The 15,164-nt window shown below is 56.3% G+C and overlaps 8 protein-coding genes across 8 annotated transcripts; 4 read left to right on the forward strand and 4 right to left on the reverse strand.

Annotated features, from left to right (window-relative positions):
- Positions 1 to 253: 253 nt before the first annotated feature.
- Positions 254 to 2,609, forward strand: MKK02DRAFT_34493 (P-loop containing nucleoside triphosphate hydrolase protein; the record flags this gene model as incomplete). Its single annotated transcript, XM_053088952.1, has 8 exons — positions 254 to 926; positions 981 to 1,225; positions 1,258 to 1,316; positions 1,380 to 1,488; positions 1,549 to 1,749; positions 1,793 to 2,202; positions 2,253 to 2,523; positions 2,568 to 2,609. The coding sequence occupies 8 exons, from the start codon at positions 254 to 256 to the stop codon at positions 2,607 to 2,609; spliced, it is 2,010 nt and encodes a 669-aa protein (XP_052943246.1).
- A 52-nt stretch (positions 2,610 to 2,661) lies between these two features.
- MKK02DRAFT_38123 (Vps51/Vps67-domain-containing protein) lies at positions 2,662 to 3,593 on the reverse strand (the record flags this gene model as incomplete). The annotated part of the gene is made up of 4 exons (XM_053089941.1): positions 2,662 to 2,816; positions 2,850 to 3,087; positions 3,145 to 3,200; positions 3,254 to 3,593. 4 exons carry the CDS (start codon positions 3,591 to 3,593, stop codon positions 2,662 to 2,664), a joined length of 789 nt encoding a protein of 262 aa, XP_052943247.1.
- A 244-nt stretch (positions 3,594 to 3,837) lies between these two features.
- On the forward strand, positions 3,838 to 4,320 carry MKK02DRAFT_38124 (DASH complex subunit Dad3-domain-containing protein; the record flags this gene model as incomplete). The annotated part of the gene is made up of 4 exons (XM_053089942.1): positions 3,838 to 3,860; positions 3,910 to 3,988; positions 4,066 to 4,164; positions 4,210 to 4,320. 4 exons carry the CDS (start codon positions 3,838 to 3,840, stop codon positions 4,318 to 4,320), a joined length of 312 nt encoding a protein of 103 aa, XP_052943248.1.
- A 200-nt stretch (positions 4,321 to 4,520) lies between these two features.
- MKK02DRAFT_17666 (dipeptidase) lies at positions 4,521 to 6,165 on the reverse strand (the record flags this gene model as incomplete). Its single annotated transcript, XM_053085821.1, has 9 exons — positions 4,521 to 4,766; positions 4,812 to 4,992; positions 5,039 to 5,216; positions 5,262 to 5,375; positions 5,420 to 5,511; positions 5,546 to 5,628; positions 5,670 to 5,732; positions 5,767 to 5,936; positions 5,970 to 6,165. The coding sequence occupies 9 exons, from the start codon at positions 6,163 to 6,165 to the stop codon at positions 4,521 to 4,523; spliced, it is 1,323 nt and encodes a 440-aa protein (XP_052943249.1).
- A 497-nt stretch (positions 6,166 to 6,662) lies between these two features.
- Positions 6,663 to 8,654, forward strand: MKK02DRAFT_38126 (putative MFS transporter; the record flags this gene model as incomplete). Its single annotated transcript, XM_053089943.1, has 13 exons — positions 6,663 to 6,827; positions 6,864 to 6,961; positions 7,006 to 7,038; positions 7,086 to 7,099; positions 7,134 to 7,195; positions 7,229 to 7,324; positions 7,359 to 7,517; positions 7,551 to 7,694; positions 7,739 to 7,829; positions 7,873 to 8,062; positions 8,108 to 8,278; positions 8,326 to 8,600; positions 8,644 to 8,654. 13 exons carry the CDS (start codon positions 6,663 to 6,665, stop codon positions 8,652 to 8,654), a joined length of 1,509 nt encoding a protein of 502 aa, XP_052943250.1.
- A 341-nt stretch (positions 8,655 to 8,995) lies between these two features.
- MKK02DRAFT_38127 (fungal-specific transcription factor domain-containing protein) lies at positions 8,996 to 11,550 on the reverse strand (the record flags this gene model as incomplete). Its single annotated transcript, XM_053089944.1, has 14 exons — positions 8,996 to 9,039; positions 9,087 to 9,243; positions 9,288 to 9,365; positions 9,417 to 9,476; positions 9,509 to 9,671; positions 9,707 to 9,830; positions 9,867 to 9,902; positions 9,949 to 10,264; positions 10,297 to 10,425; positions 10,459 to 10,587; positions 10,622 to 10,861; positions 10,896 to 10,967; positions 11,003 to 11,477; positions 11,540 to 11,550. The coding sequence occupies 14 exons, from the start codon at positions 11,548 to 11,550 to the stop codon at positions 8,996 to 8,998; spliced, it is 2,034 nt and encodes a 677-aa protein (XP_052943251.1).
- A 345-nt stretch (positions 11,551 to 11,895) lies between these two features.
- MKK02DRAFT_28306 (D-amino acid oxidase) lies at positions 11,896 to 13,229 on the forward strand (the record flags this gene model as incomplete). The annotated part of the gene is made up of 7 exons (XM_053087529.1): positions 11,896 to 11,941; positions 11,984 to 12,096; positions 12,141 to 12,202; positions 12,240 to 12,354; positions 12,389 to 12,593; positions 12,625 to 12,818; positions 12,867 to 13,229. 7 exons carry the CDS (start codon positions 11,896 to 11,898, stop codon positions 13,227 to 13,229), a joined length of 1,098 nt encoding a protein of 365 aa, XP_052943252.1.
- A 129-nt stretch (positions 13,230 to 13,358) lies between these two features.
- On the reverse strand, positions 13,359 to 15,117 carry MKK02DRAFT_38129 (beta-lactamase/transpeptidase-like protein; the record flags this gene model as incomplete). The annotated part of the gene is made up of 8 exons (XM_053089945.1): positions 13,359 to 13,794; positions 13,828 to 13,982; positions 14,016 to 14,170; positions 14,204 to 14,258; positions 14,291 to 14,555; positions 14,588 to 14,652; positions 14,685 to 14,921; positions 14,956 to 15,117. 8 exons carry the CDS (start codon positions 15,115 to 15,117, stop codon positions 13,359 to 13,361), a joined length of 1,530 nt encoding a protein of 509 aa, XP_052943253.1.
- Positions 15,118 to 15,164: the final 47 nt, after the last annotated feature.

A 15,164-nucleotide genomic window follows, 5' to 3' on the forward strand; every position in this document is an offset into this window, starting at 1 on the left:
CCGGCAATCGCCGCCTCCACTTGAAGTCGACATCCAACTAGAGATTTTTGGTCCTCCCATAGCATGCACTGCCTATATAAACAGCCTATCTAAGTACAATGGCAGAGAAACGCAAGCACGCAGTCTTCGCGCAGGACGAATCAGTCCATCCATCTCGAAGAATAGCGGTCGACGGGCCAAAAGCCGTCGTTCCTGGAGTCGTTGCCGAGCCGAAGGTCCGTTCCCCCATCCTTGAAGCTCTGCAACGAAGCTAATGCGGCAGACCAAGACAGCAGCGAAGCAGCGATACCTCAAGAAAAAGGCGAGGAAGCACAAGGTGCTCGTTGCTGCGAGAAAAGCATCGGCGCCGAAGCACAAACAGGCGGTCTCGACGCATGATGGGAGCGGAGACGAGGGGACTGGGCCGGACAGCGGAGATGAGGGCGTCGAGGGGAAGTTGGAGGTAGTTGATTTGGCGGGGCCCTCAAAGCCGAGGGTACGGATAGTCTTACCACCGAAAGATGGGGAGCAGGCAGAGGATGAGGAAGACGCAGCGGCAGCGAGGGAGCGGAAGAAGGCGGAGAAGAGGGAGAAGAGGGCGAACCGGCACAAGGAGCCTACAGCGCCTGTAGCTGAGGCTACGGAACCTGCAGAAACGACCGAGATGGAGGTAGACGGGGAAGAAGAGGCAGACGGGCCAGATCCAGCGCTCCGGTCACCGACACCGCCAATGCTCGAGCCATTCCCTCTACCGACGTCCGCGCCCGCCCCAAAAGCTTCAGTGCTCAATCGTCAGGGTCTACCTGCGGGGCTCGAGAATGCTACTTTTGTGGATCAGGACACAAAGGCGCCTATCGAGGGGTTCGTCAAGCCAGATGGAAAGCCGTATCTCAGCGAGAGGATGAAGGGTCGACTGGGCGCTATGGGTCTGACAGACTTCTTTGCCGGTACGCTACTCCATTGTGCAGCACGGAAGCTGCGAATCAAATTGACACCTACAGTTCAATCCGCGATGCTCCCTCCACTTCTCTCGGAAGACCTCCTGCCCCTATCAACACCCTCCGACTATCTAGTCTCCGCGCCCACCGGATCCGGAAAGACTCTCGCTTACTGCATCCCGCTCATCGAGACCTTGTCGCGCCGACAAGTCATCAGATTACGCGCACTGATCGTCCTGCCGACAAGAGAGCTGGTGACTCAGGTCAAAGAGGTCCTGGAGAGCTTGGCGAAGGGTACGGGGTTGAAGGTGAGTTGCATGTGAGGACAGGGCTGATTCAGATTGCGGCTATCTCGGGGCAACAGTCGTTTGCGCATGAACAGAGTCAGCTTGTTCCAGTGTCTAGCCAAAAGTAGGTTGGCACATGTCTAGGTAATGGGGAGTACGGTGTGCTAATGGTCAGGCTACTGGGCGGATCGTCAAGCGTCGACATCCTGGTAGCTACTCCAGGACGACTGATAGATCACGTCAACTCTACACCAAACTTCTCCTTGCAACACCTCCGCTTCCTCGTGAGTATCTCTCACTCTATAGCTCTGTGGTTCCCAACGGAGAAGTAGCTGACAAGTAAGGTCATTGACGAAGCTGATCGACTGCTCAATCAGTCGTTCCAGAGCTGGCTGAGCCATGTCTCATCTCATATCTACCCACCTGCTCAGCCCATCCAACTGGACTCACCACCACAGCCGTGGGATGCTATCGCACCAGCATGGATGGAGACTTACGGATTAACGGACAAGGAGAATCCTTTCCGAGAACGGCCATCATCACCTGTAAGCTATTCCGTCCACCTTTAGCCTCACTGCTGACTCGCAGTGCCAAAAACTCCTATTCTCCGCCACACTCACCCGCGACCCTTCCAAAATCGCCGCCTTATCCCTCCGCACCCCATCCTACTTTATCGTCCAGTCATCCTCCCACCCCTCCGGCATCGCCGCCATAGGCGAGCACTTTGCCGTACCTACCAATCTCGTCGAAAAGATGATCGTCATGCCCCCGGCCCTCAAACCGCTGAATCTCATACACCTACTTTATGCCTTCGGGGTAAGGAACGCACTGGTGTTTACAAAATCGGTAGATGCGGCGGTGAGGCTCGAGACGCTGCTCACGTTCTTTGGCGAGGCGTGGACGGGGGTCAAGCTGGTAGCGAGGAGTTATACGGCCGAGATGAAACCTGGAGAGAGGAAGCGGGTGATGGAGGAGTTTGCGGCGGGCAAGATCGATCTGTGAGTTGGCTTGTTTTTACTACGCGGGTGAACGGCAGCTGACGGATAAGCCTGATCTGCTCGGATGTTGTCGCGAGAGGTATCGATCTCCCCACCACCGCGTCAGTCATCTCATACGACGTGCCCCTCGACATGCGGAAATACGTGCATCGTGTCGGCCGAACAGCACGTGCCGGGCGGGAAGGTACCGCGTGGACATTGATCGAGAAGCAAGAGGCGAGGCGGTTCAAGGGGATCTTGAAGGGCGCGAGCCACGAGCAGAATGTGAAGAAGGTCAAGGTTAAGGAGGAGGATCTGGAGCAGTATCAAGAGAGCTACAAGGTATGTCTTTCCGCTGCGACATCGGGACAGGGGCTGACGTTCAGATCGCGATGGAGCGGTTCAGCGAGCATTATAGTAAAGCCTGATGTAGATGTATCTCGCCTGATATGGTACAATTGGGTCTGGCAAAGCCTGATGCTACGCTGTTGGTGCCTCTTCTATTGGAGGAATAGAAGGAAGCATCTGTCGCCCTTCCCGCAGTATGGCTCCCGCTCTTACATCGCCTGCTCGCTCTTTCTCTTCCAGGCCCGCCTCCACGCGTTCCAACACAGCTCGTATCGTCTCGACTGGCACTATTATCAGCTCGTCTCCAGCCCAAAACTCACATTCGGCGGTCCGCATCAGCCTCATCCGCCGTATCGCCCGGTCCCCTTCTTCCAGCCCTTGCTCAGCTGCTTCTTCGTCTTTCCGGGTAGTAGAAGCAGGAGTATCGAGGTCCGGGAGAGCAACCGAGTCTGCCAGTTGCGATATAGAAGAGAAGGAGTCTTGGAGCGAGGTGACGATGGAGATGAGCTGGGGTGTGCGGGTATTGAGGACTTGGATTGCGTCGCCGGCGGAGAAGAGCTAGAACTGTCAGCTTACTGGACCTGGAGAGACCCCCGACGTCTTACCAAAGCTCACTTTGTGATGGTGATTATATACCAAAGAATGTCTTGAAGACTGCAAGTCTCCCATTTCTGGCATGGTCAGCTTCTTATCGACGCGCAGCTGCGCTCGGAGCCCAGCTTACCAGCATTCAGAGCCACCGCCTTCTTCATCAACTCCGCCAGACTCGACTTCTGTATCAGATCCTGATAATACGCCCCCGCATCAAACGCCCCGGAATCGATATCTAGCACATCGCCCTCTTTAGGGGTTGATGGTCCCGCCGCGCCCGCACCAGCACCATATTTGAGTCCGTAAAAGTTCCGCAGCTGTTCCCGTCGGGCCCGACGATGTTCGTCGTTCCGGCCAGGTGCGCCTGCTGGACCGGATGAGGCCTTAGAGATTGTTGGAGGGGAGGTGGGGCGGGAAGGGGGAACGCTGGACGTTCCGGCTTGGGATCGGGTTGGTGTGGCTACTTGGTCCATTATGATGCGCAGAGAGCAGGTGATGGAATGCACAAGACCGAGAGCTGGATCGGGTGGTATGCGAAGAGAGGAAGGTGAAGTAGAGTATAGCTCTTGCATCATGCCTTCGGGCATGAGGAGGATGAAACGCTTTACGTAACGGGCGCGTCCGCTTTCTGGATACGCGAAATCCTTGCGACCATGATCATCAGACTGTATCACCACCTATCAGCTCATAAGCATGGTATGACAGGCAGCGCTTCCCATGTCGAGAGAAGTCAATCCCTAGTAAGCTAGCACCGGACCAACGAGTCCTGGAGACTAGCTGATCGTGTAGCGCCAACCAGGCGCAGCTGTCCCCGCTTGAGCAGGAGGTGCTTTGGGAGTATGCGAAGCTGTCTGACAAGATCAAGAGGGTGAGCTGGTCACGCGCTATCCCTCTCCGTCCGGGATGAGAATCTGCGTCAGTTGCGGAGCTCCGCTGATATACCAGATATCCAACCTCGCGCAGCTCACCGCGGCCTCGCCGAACGAATCCCTCCTCGCCGAATTGCGCAGTCTCGAGAAGAAGATGGGTCTGGTACTGACACTCGTACGTGTTCTCGCTACTACCATCGTTCCTGCGCTGACACTGTAGTACAAAGCCTCAGTCTGGGCCGTGATGATGGAGCAGCAAGCTGCCGAAGAAGAGGCGCAGCAGGGACAGCACATGGACAACTCGTCCGAATACAGCGGCAACTATGCGTAGTGCATCATCACCACCTCCTCACTATATGTTGTAAGTAGTCAAGCGGACAGTCATGCAGATGATCGTCACGTCATTTCTGGCCCTCATGATAGGAGTCCATCATAGCCCAAATTGCCCAAGTATCTACAGAATGCGTGCATGTCTTTCGGTGACTAGATTGGAGAACTCAAGCCTACTACCCCTCCTCCTACACAATGCGACTAGAGCTCATCTCGCTGCCTCCTCGCGTGTACCACCTTTCTCACCTCGGTCGGCAAGTACTTGTTGTCCTCACCTCCCCAGGGCGCAGGCAGATCCTGACGCTTCTCGTAGATGTCCCTAGCCGGCTTTTCGTGCTTGAGACTCTCCTTGACGGCGTCTTGAGCATCCATGACGCGCAGCAGATTCTCGCCCATCACGCCCTTGATCTCGTCGTCGCTCCATCCACGGTCGAGCAGTTCCATGATCTGCTTGTCAGCAAGGCCCGACCTGGGGATGATCAGGACACTGACGAGTTGCGGGTACTTGCTAGCGTCCTCCAGTCCCTCGACAGATGAGTACATGCCGTCAAAGTCGGAGGCGATACCGACGTGGGCTCTACCGCAGACACTGGCGATATGTTCGATGTGGTCTGCGACGCGGCCAACGGTGGCTCTGTCGAGGCCGATGAAGATGGGGTAGAAGACCGAGAGGCTGGGCGTCAGCATGTGTCCATCGAACAAGGACAAAGTAGACTCACATGATACCGTTGTTCTGGCCCTTGCCTGACCCGATCTGCTTCAAGATGTAGTCCGGGACGTTCCGCGGGTGGTCGTTGACGGCTGCAGCGCCAGAGTGGGTGAAGACGACAGGAGCGCGAGTGATATCGAGGACGTCTTGCATGACCTCCCAGGACACATGGGCTAGGTCGACCATCACTGCCAGTCAGCACGGATTCGAGCTCGGAGTGCCGTTGGACTCACTTCCAAGGCGGTTCATTTCGAGCACGAGCGCGCGGCCAAAGTCAGACAAGCCATTGTTTGGGTGAATAGGCGTGACCTCGAAGCCCTTGCCCCAGCCCGCAGATGATGCGAAGGCTAGAAGATCAGTGCCTGCGATAGATAACTCGGGGCGCACGTACCGTTGTGGCAGATGTGGGTCAAGGTGAGGTACTTGGCACCGAGCTGGGCGTATATACGCAAGGTTGAGAGCGAGTTGCCGAGAGTATGCGCTCTGGCAATCAGCCTTGCTGTATGTCGTGGCTTACCCCTCAATGCCGATCAAGGCCGAGATCTTCTTGTTGGCAAAGTTCCGCCTGATATCCGCGGACGAGTAGGCCCACGCAAAGGTCTACAGATCAGCTGCGTTCTCCCGAAGCGCAGACAACTCACGTCCGGATGCTCGTCCACAATGTTCTGGATCAGGTCAAACATTTCGATGTTGTCACGAACGGTCTGATTATCAGCTAGCTTCGACCTTGAAACTCACCTCGAGGGGGTTGAGGAAGTCTGGCCCGGGGTCCTGGCCGATAAAGTTGGGACAAGGCGAATAGACAGTCATAAAAAGCCCGCCAAGCTTGCCTTCCTTCATCCGAGGGATATCAACATGGCCGGGGACGTGCTTGTCGAGATCATCTACCATGTCGAGCGGACGACGACCTGGTGATCAGCTGGGTTCTGTGGATCACTCACCTAGCGTCCGCAGGATCTGGGGCATATCGACATGGGTGTCAATCAGAGGATACTTGTCCATCAGCTCGAGCGCGTGGGCTCTGAGGGCGGTAGCGTTCGGTCCGAGGTAGGCATCGACGATGGGCCCTCCGAGGGGCTTCTGACTGGCGGCAAGAGCAGTCCCGATGATGGTGAGCAGGGCGAGAGCGGACTTCATGGTGGTTGGAGTCTCAAGTGAGAAGTACAGCGGGCTGAGCGCGTTTCATTTGGATCATCCTGCATTAAGTTGTTCGCGTATCGGAAGCACTCCCGAGCAAGAGCAAGACATGCAGAACCAGGTGCTTAGTGCGATGGGGGGCATGGGAGCTAGAGGCTGGCTATGATGAGGCGAAAAGTGGGGGAAGTAATAGCCGAAGTACCACGACCAATCCGAAGTCCGATAGATAACAGTCAAGTAATTTATCCGACATTATCCCGCGAGATAGAGCTATTTTTGGTGTCGACTGCATAGCTCTATCTCCATCGTACGCCAAGCGTACTCCAAGTGGGGGCGAGCAGCTGCGTCTCTGCAGTTCCTCTCCCCCACATGTACTTATCAGCTGAAGCGGAGCGACTCCAGAACGAATCCAGGCAAGTGACAGGCTGGCCAAGTGGTCTATAAGCACTGGGCGCTTTCTCTCCTCACTTTACTCATCCCCCTCTCACATCGATACCATGACCAAGCAGGAATCACTCGAAGCGTCCGATGCTGTCGACCTCGCCGACAGCAAGGTCGAAGCCAACATCGCTACCCTCGCCGCGGAGCCCGACCAGGAGGTCGACGAGCAGACCTCGAAACGGATCGGCCGCATGCTGGACAAGCACCTCATGCCTCTGATTGTGTGTATTCTGATGCTTTATGAGCTGACCAAGCAGTGCTTTACCTACATCTTGCAGTCTCTGGACAAGGGTAGTCTGGGATACGGTGCCATTTGGGGCCTTCGAACTGATCTTAGACTCACTGCCGATGAATAGTCAGCTGCACCTTCCTCTTGCTTTGAGCCTCGCTGACTTGCAGCTCGTGGCTTGGTTCTCTGTTCTACTTTGGCTAGTAAGTAGGCCTTTTTCTTTCAGCAGAATCACAGCTGACTTGTCCAGCATGATTTGGGAATGTAAGCCCCGGCCCTGAGTGTATCTGATCAGCAGATCCTATGGGCTACGTTGCGCAGCACTACCACACCGGCAAAGTCGTCGCTTCTGTCGTCATCGTAAGATCGACCCCTGGCTATGGCTGACCGCAGATTTGGGGCGCTTGTCTGATGTCCACTGCTCTCTGCACGAACTTCGCTGGGATCGCTGCACAGCGCTTCTTCCTTGGATGTCTGGAGTCTGTCCTCGTAAGTTTAGGAGACTACCTTGAGCTGATAGCAGACACCTGCCTTCGTCCTGATCACGTCCATCTTTTGGCTCAAGAAGGAGCAGGGCTTCCGCGTGAGCATCTGGTGGTCGATGAACGGATTCGCTGGCGCGTTCGGTGGTCTTATCTCCTTCTCTACCGGTTATATCCAGTACAAGAACATTCCCAGTTGGGTGAGTCATGCGTCCGGTCGCCGCTGACTTCAGAAATGGATCTTCATCATCAACGGCACCGTCACGATTCTTTGGGGCATTACTCTGTGGTTCCTGTTCCCGTCGAGCCCTCAAACTGCGCGTTTCCTCAAGGGTTCCGACAAGGATGCCGCCGTCTATCGTCTCAAGTCCAACAAGGTATGTCTAGCCTGATCGAGCGTCAGCCACCGCTGACCAGTCAGACCGGTACACGTAACGCTATCGTCAAGAAGTATCAGATCATTGAGGCGCTGGATCCCCGCAAGGATCCGCAGGGCATCCTCCTGTTCTTCAGTACGTCCACTCTTTGTTGTTGTTATACGGAGCTGACCGCAAGTCTGCTTCTTCAACGAGTTCACCAACGGTGGCTACGGCAACTTCTCCTCCCTCATCATCGCCTCGCTGGGCTTCACCTCCCTCGAGTCCTCTCTACTCGGTATCGCCACAGGGATGGCCCAGGTCCTCTGGATGTGGTCGGCCGGATACGCGACATACCGCTGGAAGAACATGCGTATCTACGCTGCCATGTACGTCCTTGTTTGACGGTACTCGGCTACCAGCTGACGCGACAGGGGCGCTCTCGTACCATCCTTCATCGGCTTTGTGCTCCAGATCGCCGTTCCGGTCGGCTCCAGCAGCACCATCAAGGGCATCAAAATGATGGGTGTCTGCATGATGCCCGCGTACGCTGCCACTTGTGCCTTGACCGTCCAACTTCCTGCGCAGAACGCTGGTGGATACACGTAAGTCCAGCTAGCTCAAGTTCTAAATCATGTGCTGACATCTCCAGGAAGCGAACAACCCTCACCTCCCTTGCCTTCCTCGGCTACTCTGTCGGTAACATCTGCGGCCCTCACGTCTTTTATCCCGGTCAAACCCCGACTTACCTGACCGGTTTTGTCGCCGATCTGGTGTGTTTCGCGTTCCAGTGGAGTCTCCTATACACCCTTCGGGTTGTATACAAGCGAGAGAACGCTCGACGGGATAGGGAGTTTGGGATCCCGGTCGAGGAGGACGGCGACGCTTTCACGGATTTGACGGATCGTGAGAATATGAGCTTCCGATGTGAGTGCCACTGAAGGATTGGTGCGTAGTGCTGACTCTACAGATGCTCTTTAGAACGGAGAGAGCCTCTGGTCTCTGGTGCAGGCGGCAGCGCTCAGGCGGGAGAATTGGATTATAGTTAGATCAAGTTGTTCAAGATGCAGTGCTATAGATGGGAAATACTCTGCTGCGTCGCATTGTTGCTATCAGTCATCCAGGTCCTCATAGTCGGGTACAAACACACTCATCCCTCCACCCAACTCCCAACGTCCCGGCACAGTTTGTGTTGTGCTGATTCAGTGCTGGTCATCTAGCCTAGCTGGGAGTGATCGCCACAATTACATGGTATACAACCCGTCATGACACATGCAGCACCACTCCTCCTTGCTCCGCCACTCATTCCCTTGCCCTCCTGCTCAAATACCGACCAGTCGCCCAATGACCGCTCCGCACTGTTGGACTGTCCATCAGCACGATCATCTTGAAGCTGAGGAGAAGAGAGCCAACCTGTGTAAGACCTAGAAGTGCAGATCCGCCCCTTGACGTACATTCCCAGCGCCGTGATCTGTCCGTCCGTCGGCAGCATGGCCGCTACTGACTCGTTCGACGGCTGCGGCGGCATCCTGAGGAAAGACCGGCAGCATGCAGCAGCGGGACTGTCGTTCTGAAAAGTCAGCATACATCTGGCAAGTCGACAACATCACTCACGCTAGCGATGGAGGAGGGCGGTCCCGCCCCTGGTTCTCTTTCGAGCCGACGTGTGACGTGGAAAGACCACAACACCAGCTAGGCAGTCAGCTTGCAGGCCTCTGCGCAGATTTAGGGAGTCCAACTCACGTAAGATTGGTACAGCGCCCAGCCTTGCAGGACGTCATGTGGCCAATGAGCGCTAGGCACCTGCTGTCAGCGAGAGTGGCGGACAGACGCACCTCAATCTCCTGCAAAAGGTAGTCGGCTGCATAGCGAACAGCAGCGAGTGCATTGGGTTGTTTCGCCCAAAGCTTGACGGTCCGGCTGGCACGCGAGTAGTCTTCTGGTTTGACTTGCTGGCTGAAACTCTCGGAGATGCCGGAGAAGACCTGGATGGCTTGGCTTTTGGATCAGCGCATGCTCAGGACAGGACGTACCAGTCTGCGTTGAGATCAAGCAGGGCGAGAACGATAAAGTAGCGGGTGATGACGAGTTGCGGGGTAAACAGCGCCGTATCGACGCGCGATTGTAAGAGGAAGGTCTCCATGCAGTCGTTGAGAGCTGGTAGGTGAGCTCTTCTCCGAGTACAGTGCTTACTATGCGTGAGATTGGTAGATTGTGCAGTCTCACGAGCTGTCAGATCAGCTTTGTCATCGATAAGAGGCGGTCTCGGACTCACCGACAAGATTGCGCCGATTTAGATCCCATCCCACTGCCATTAATCCCCGCAGAATAACCGACCGCGCAAACCCCGCATCTATTGAAAGTTCACTGATCATCTCCATGTCCGACATGCCCTCCTCCTCGCTCGGTACAAGACACGCCTTGAGACATGCCGAAAAGCCGATAGCCGAGCTCCCAGGCGAGGAGAGGTCTTTCCAGGCCCGCGGATCGCTCGCGGTCCACACCGAGTCTTTGCAAGGGATCTGGGCATGCACCTGGAATGGGGACAGCGCGCGGGAAGGGAGCTGGTTGAAGAAGCTCCCGTGGTCCATCTATGATCAGCTAGGCCTCGATTGAGACTCACATCGCGCATGAGGATAGTGAAGCCTAGTCTTCGCCGAGACTCGGAGGCGACCCACATTTCCCACTCTTGTCGCAGGTCGCTTGCTGACGGTGTTGCGTGAGGTAGGAAGAATCCAGCACGGCGGGCGAGCTGAAAGTCAGCGCTGCACAATGGGGGACGTACGGTAAGCTCCAAGCTGGTAAAAGAGTGCGCTAGCTCCCGTTGCTCCTTGTCCATGCTGAAGCCCGCTATACCGGTGAGGACGAGCGCCTGGAATGGGGCGAGCGGCGTGGGACTTTCGTTCAGGTCATTCTACCATCAGCTGTGTCTCGGAACTGTGACTTACCAATATGAGCAAGCCGCGTAGCCTCTTGTTCAGCTGCTGAGCCATTTCAAAGACCGCCTCATCTGGCGACATGCTAGCGCCGAGGATGATCATCGCACACAGCAAGCAAGTCGGAATGCCAGCTGGCGTCGTTGTTGCTCGGTGCAATATCGGGTAGCGCGGGTCAAAGACGTCCCAGTATAGCTGAATGTACGATTCCAGCGCGGCGGTCGTGAAGAGGGGGCTGTCTGGACTTGTATACTAGAGGTCAGCTCGCCCAAAGCGTCGTACTCACCGACAAATACTGGATGACCTCGAGGCGTGTCGTCTCGCCGAGTGTGGTCATTAGTGTCGAGGTGGGTGTTCCCTGGCGATTAGGAAGGCTTCGTGTATCGAACTCACGTATACGACTGACGGCTGCATCCCGCCAGAAGTGAAGGCTTCCAGCCAGTCCGGCACATCGCTCGTACCCATGGAAGTACCCCCAAGCGGCGCCATCGACCACTCGTCCGTCACCCAAAAGTTGAAGTCCGTGAAGAGCGAATTGAACACTGCGGGCTGATCCATTGCGGATGTCGATGGAGCTGGCACCGCCGGGACGAACCCTTGCGTATTGAGCTCGGCAAACGGCGCGGACGCCATTTGGCTAACGAAATCTGGCCAGGCCTGGAGGGCTAGCTCTTGGGGTGTGGGAGGAAGTGCCGAGGGCGTAGAGGCGGAGGATGGCTCCAACGGAGGCTGAAGATCGCTCGAGAGAGTGTTTTGAGCGGGACTATGCGATTCGGACGATTGACCCGTAGATGACTGCTGCCGAGTCGTGGACCGCCGCTCGTCATGCTGCCGCTGATGAACACGAAGAACGTCCGCTCTGACAAAGCTGTCGTATGAGCGCTTGGTATGCATATGAATTAACCATTATACCTACCCCTTTTGACATACCGGACAGACATGCGGCCGTGTCAGTTGATGATTGCGCTGATGCCGTCCCAAGTGGTCTTCTCGGGTGAAGCTCTTAGTACAGCCCTCAAACGGGCAAGTCAGGCGCTCCCCGCCATTCCCGCCTCGCGCCATTTTTGCTTCGTCAGTATCGAGGCAAGTCTAAGCTATCAGTACCGGAGCTGTCTCTCTGGGGGACGGGGTATGGTGCGAGATGGGGACAGTGTACGAGTCGGCTTTGATTGGTAATGGGGGGCAGTGGGGGCAGGCGGCGCAGAGCTCCAGAGATATGCCGTTACCTGATATAAGGCTGGCTCGCCTGGATGTATGCGAGCAGCTCGCCGCCGTATCTTACACCGATGTCTCTTCTTTACGATGAACAGATAATAATTCTCGGCTCTGGAGGTGAGTGTCAACCCTATGGTATCCGTCTAGGCTGACAATAAGTGATTGGTCTGACCACTGCTCTCGTCCTAGCTCGCAGGGGTCTACGCGTCAAGGTCATCGCGCGGGAGCTGCCGTCCGACTCGACCTCGCAGGACTGGTCTTCTCCGTGGGCGGTAGGTCGCTGTTGTCGGTATGAGATTTCAAACTGATATACTAGGGCGCCAATTGGTGTCCTTTTGGCTCCGATTCGAGGGTCACAGCTTGGGAAACCGAGGGATTGTGAGTGTCGTCTCAAGGGGCTTGGCTGACTCGACAGCAAGCGGCTCTCCGAACTTATCCCCTCCGGGCTCGCCTTGAGCCTTCCTATCACTCGGTATGCCGCCACTGAGGCTGGACTGCATAAGCACTGGTACAAGAATGTCGTGCCGGATGTAAGTTCTCGAGCTCGCTTCCAGCTGATATCAGTATCGCGTACTCCCATCCTCCGACTGTCCGCCTGGCTCCGTCGGTGCGTCCTGGACGTCCTTGTCGGTCGATGCGCCCAACTATCTGCGATGGGTCGAGAAGCAGTGCGTAGCCCTGGGCGTGACGTTCAAGCGCAGGACGGTGAGGCATATCTCGGAGGCGGCAGAGAAGGATGGGCAAATCGTCGTCAACGCGACCGGGCTCGGTAAGTACAGCGAGGGCTTAGCTTACTTTAGGCTCACGCACTCTGGGCGGCGTCGAAGACGAGGCTGTCGAGCCTATCCGCGGTCAGATCGTTATCGTCCGAGCTCCTCAGGTCAAGACCTGCGTCATGGATTCGTCAAAATCCGATATCGACCCTACGCGCTCGACCTACATCATCCCGAGACCGGGCCCAGCCAACGAGGTCATCTGCGGCGGCTGCTACGAGGTGAGCCAGAGCTCCTCTGACCTGATTCGAGACGTGGCTGACATCAAGGTCGGGAGCTTTGAGCGCAAGGTGGACCCAATCCTTTCCCGGCAGATCCTCGAAAAGTGCCTTGCTCACTTCCCGGCACTCGCGACCAAAGGCCAAGGTGTCGAAGGCGTCGACGTGATCCGCCACGCTGTCGGCTTCCGTCCGTCACGCCGAGGCGGCCCACGTCTCGAAGCCGAGGAGAAGCGAGCAGGGCGGAAGTCGTACACTGTCGTTCATGCTTATGGGATCGGGCCGGCGGGGTATCAAGCTAGCTGGGGTATGGCGAAGGAGGTGTCAGATATCATCGGGCAGATCATTGTGCGCGCGAGCAAGCAGCCGAAGCGGGTGGTCAGGGAGGAGGTGGCCATCATGGCAAAGTTGTGAGCTAGAGGATCATGCATAGATGGATCAAATGGGCAAGTCGAGATTGCTCAGAAGGATCGCCCCTAACCATCGCTGTTGGAGCTTCAGCTGTGCAAGTCGATGCGATCAGAGCGCAAGGCTGCATGTCTGCTATTTGGCAAAGTAGATATCGGCCTGTGCCTCGCCTGTCCGCGTCACCGGCGCCCCAATCATCCCCTTGATCCCTAGCCCTCGGACCGTGTCTCCCTCCACTTCCACCTCCACTACCATCTTCTTGCCGTGCATCTTGACCCCTTCCTGCCCCAGCGGAGTATACTCTAGACACCCGTCATACACCCTGCCGGATCTATGGGCAAGGATGACCGAGACCCGTCCCCACATCATCGGGAAGTGCGGCAACGCCTCGAGCTGAGGAAAGTCTGAGCGAGGAACGACCTTGCTAACGGTGAGTGATAGCCCGCCCGACGTGTAGGTGCTGCATAGCTCGGCATCGCTGATGGGTACCGGCGTGGTGTCGACGGGGACGGCAGGAAAGATGTATTCGGGCGAAGCAGCCTGTAGCTCGCGCTGCCTCCTCGCGGTGTACCTGAGTATAAGCGTTGAAAGCTTGGACACATACCGAGCATTCCAATCGACTCGCTTCAGGCCACACTTCTCTTCAAACAGCCGCCACTTGATGATATTGTACACCAGATCCCCCCAGGGCGACGAGTTAGTCATGAGCGCCACGCCGAAGTTGTGGTCGGGAATCACGCAGACTTGCGACATGTGACCCTGGAGATCAGCTGGGACAGGGTCATTACCCACAGACACCGCCCCGCCATGCTCGATGAACTGGACACCTTGATACGACCCAATACGCCGCGCGAGACCGTACAGCTTTGGCGTAAGGTCCGAGGTCTCAGCGACGACGTCGACGATGGTGCGGCCGCGGATAGAGTCTTTAAAGAACTGCTTGACGGCTCGAGATCAGCTGGGATCTAGACATTACTCACAATCATCCGGAAGATTGGCACCGCCTTGTTCCAGTAGCGTACGAAGCCAGATTGCCTAAAATCAGCTCAACTTTCAGGTCTACCCACCATGTCCTTGGCGTTGCTCATCATCCCACCCGCACCCCGCAGCCCCCTGCCCATATTCAGGCCGTTCGCCAACTCAATATTCTTTCCCGCGCCGTCCGCCGTCTCGCCATGCCGCCAGTGACCCGTCGCGACGTTTCCGCCCGCCTTGTCCAGCTCGAATGTGGTGTACGCCATGCCGAGAGGATCGAGAATGTTGCGCTGGACAAAGAGGTGGTATTCGATACCAGAGACACGTTGGACGATGAGGGCCAAGAGGTCATAAGCCCTCCACATTAGCCAAGCTAAGTTCATACCCACCAATTGTTGTACAAGTAGACATCGCGGAAGTCGGCGGCCGAGTCGAGCGCTGAGATACATCCCGGCTACCTTCAGCTCAGACTCAATGCCTACTCACGAGATCGTCCAGTTTCTCATACGCGAGCAGGTCATTGAACCGCCCAAGACCCGAGCGGTGACAAAGTAAGTCTTCGAGGGTGCACCTCTCGGACGCCAGCTTGTCCTTCATCGAGAACTCGGGCAAAAGGTCTTTGATCTTGGTCGTGTACTTAATCTTGCCCTCTGAGCGAGCGATGATCATCGAGACCGACAGCGCTGTGAAGAGCTTGGAGTTGGATGCAACTGCAAACAGGGTCTTGGGGTCAGCCTTTGCGCACAGCAGGACTCACCTTCTCATCCACAGCCTGCTTCGAATCTCGCATGCCAAAGCCCTCGGTTGTGACACCCCATTGCCCCGACTCGTCTTTCTCGACAAGGGCGATAGCTATGCCAGGAACTTCCCACTCTTTCAGCGTCTTTTCGATGAGCTGTTTGAGACTGCTGGATATCATTTTTGCTTAGATCACGGGGCGGGCCAGTCGAGCGTGAGTTAAGATAG

This window comes from Dioszegia hungarica, assembly GCF_025882075.1.
Source record: "Dioszegia hungarica strain PDD-24b-2 chromosome Unknown MKK02contig_16, whole genome shotgun sequence".
Classification (NCBI taxonomy): domain Eukaryota; kingdom Fungi; phylum Basidiomycota; class Tremellomycetes; order Tremellales; family Bulleribasidiaceae; genus Dioszegia; species Dioszegia hungarica.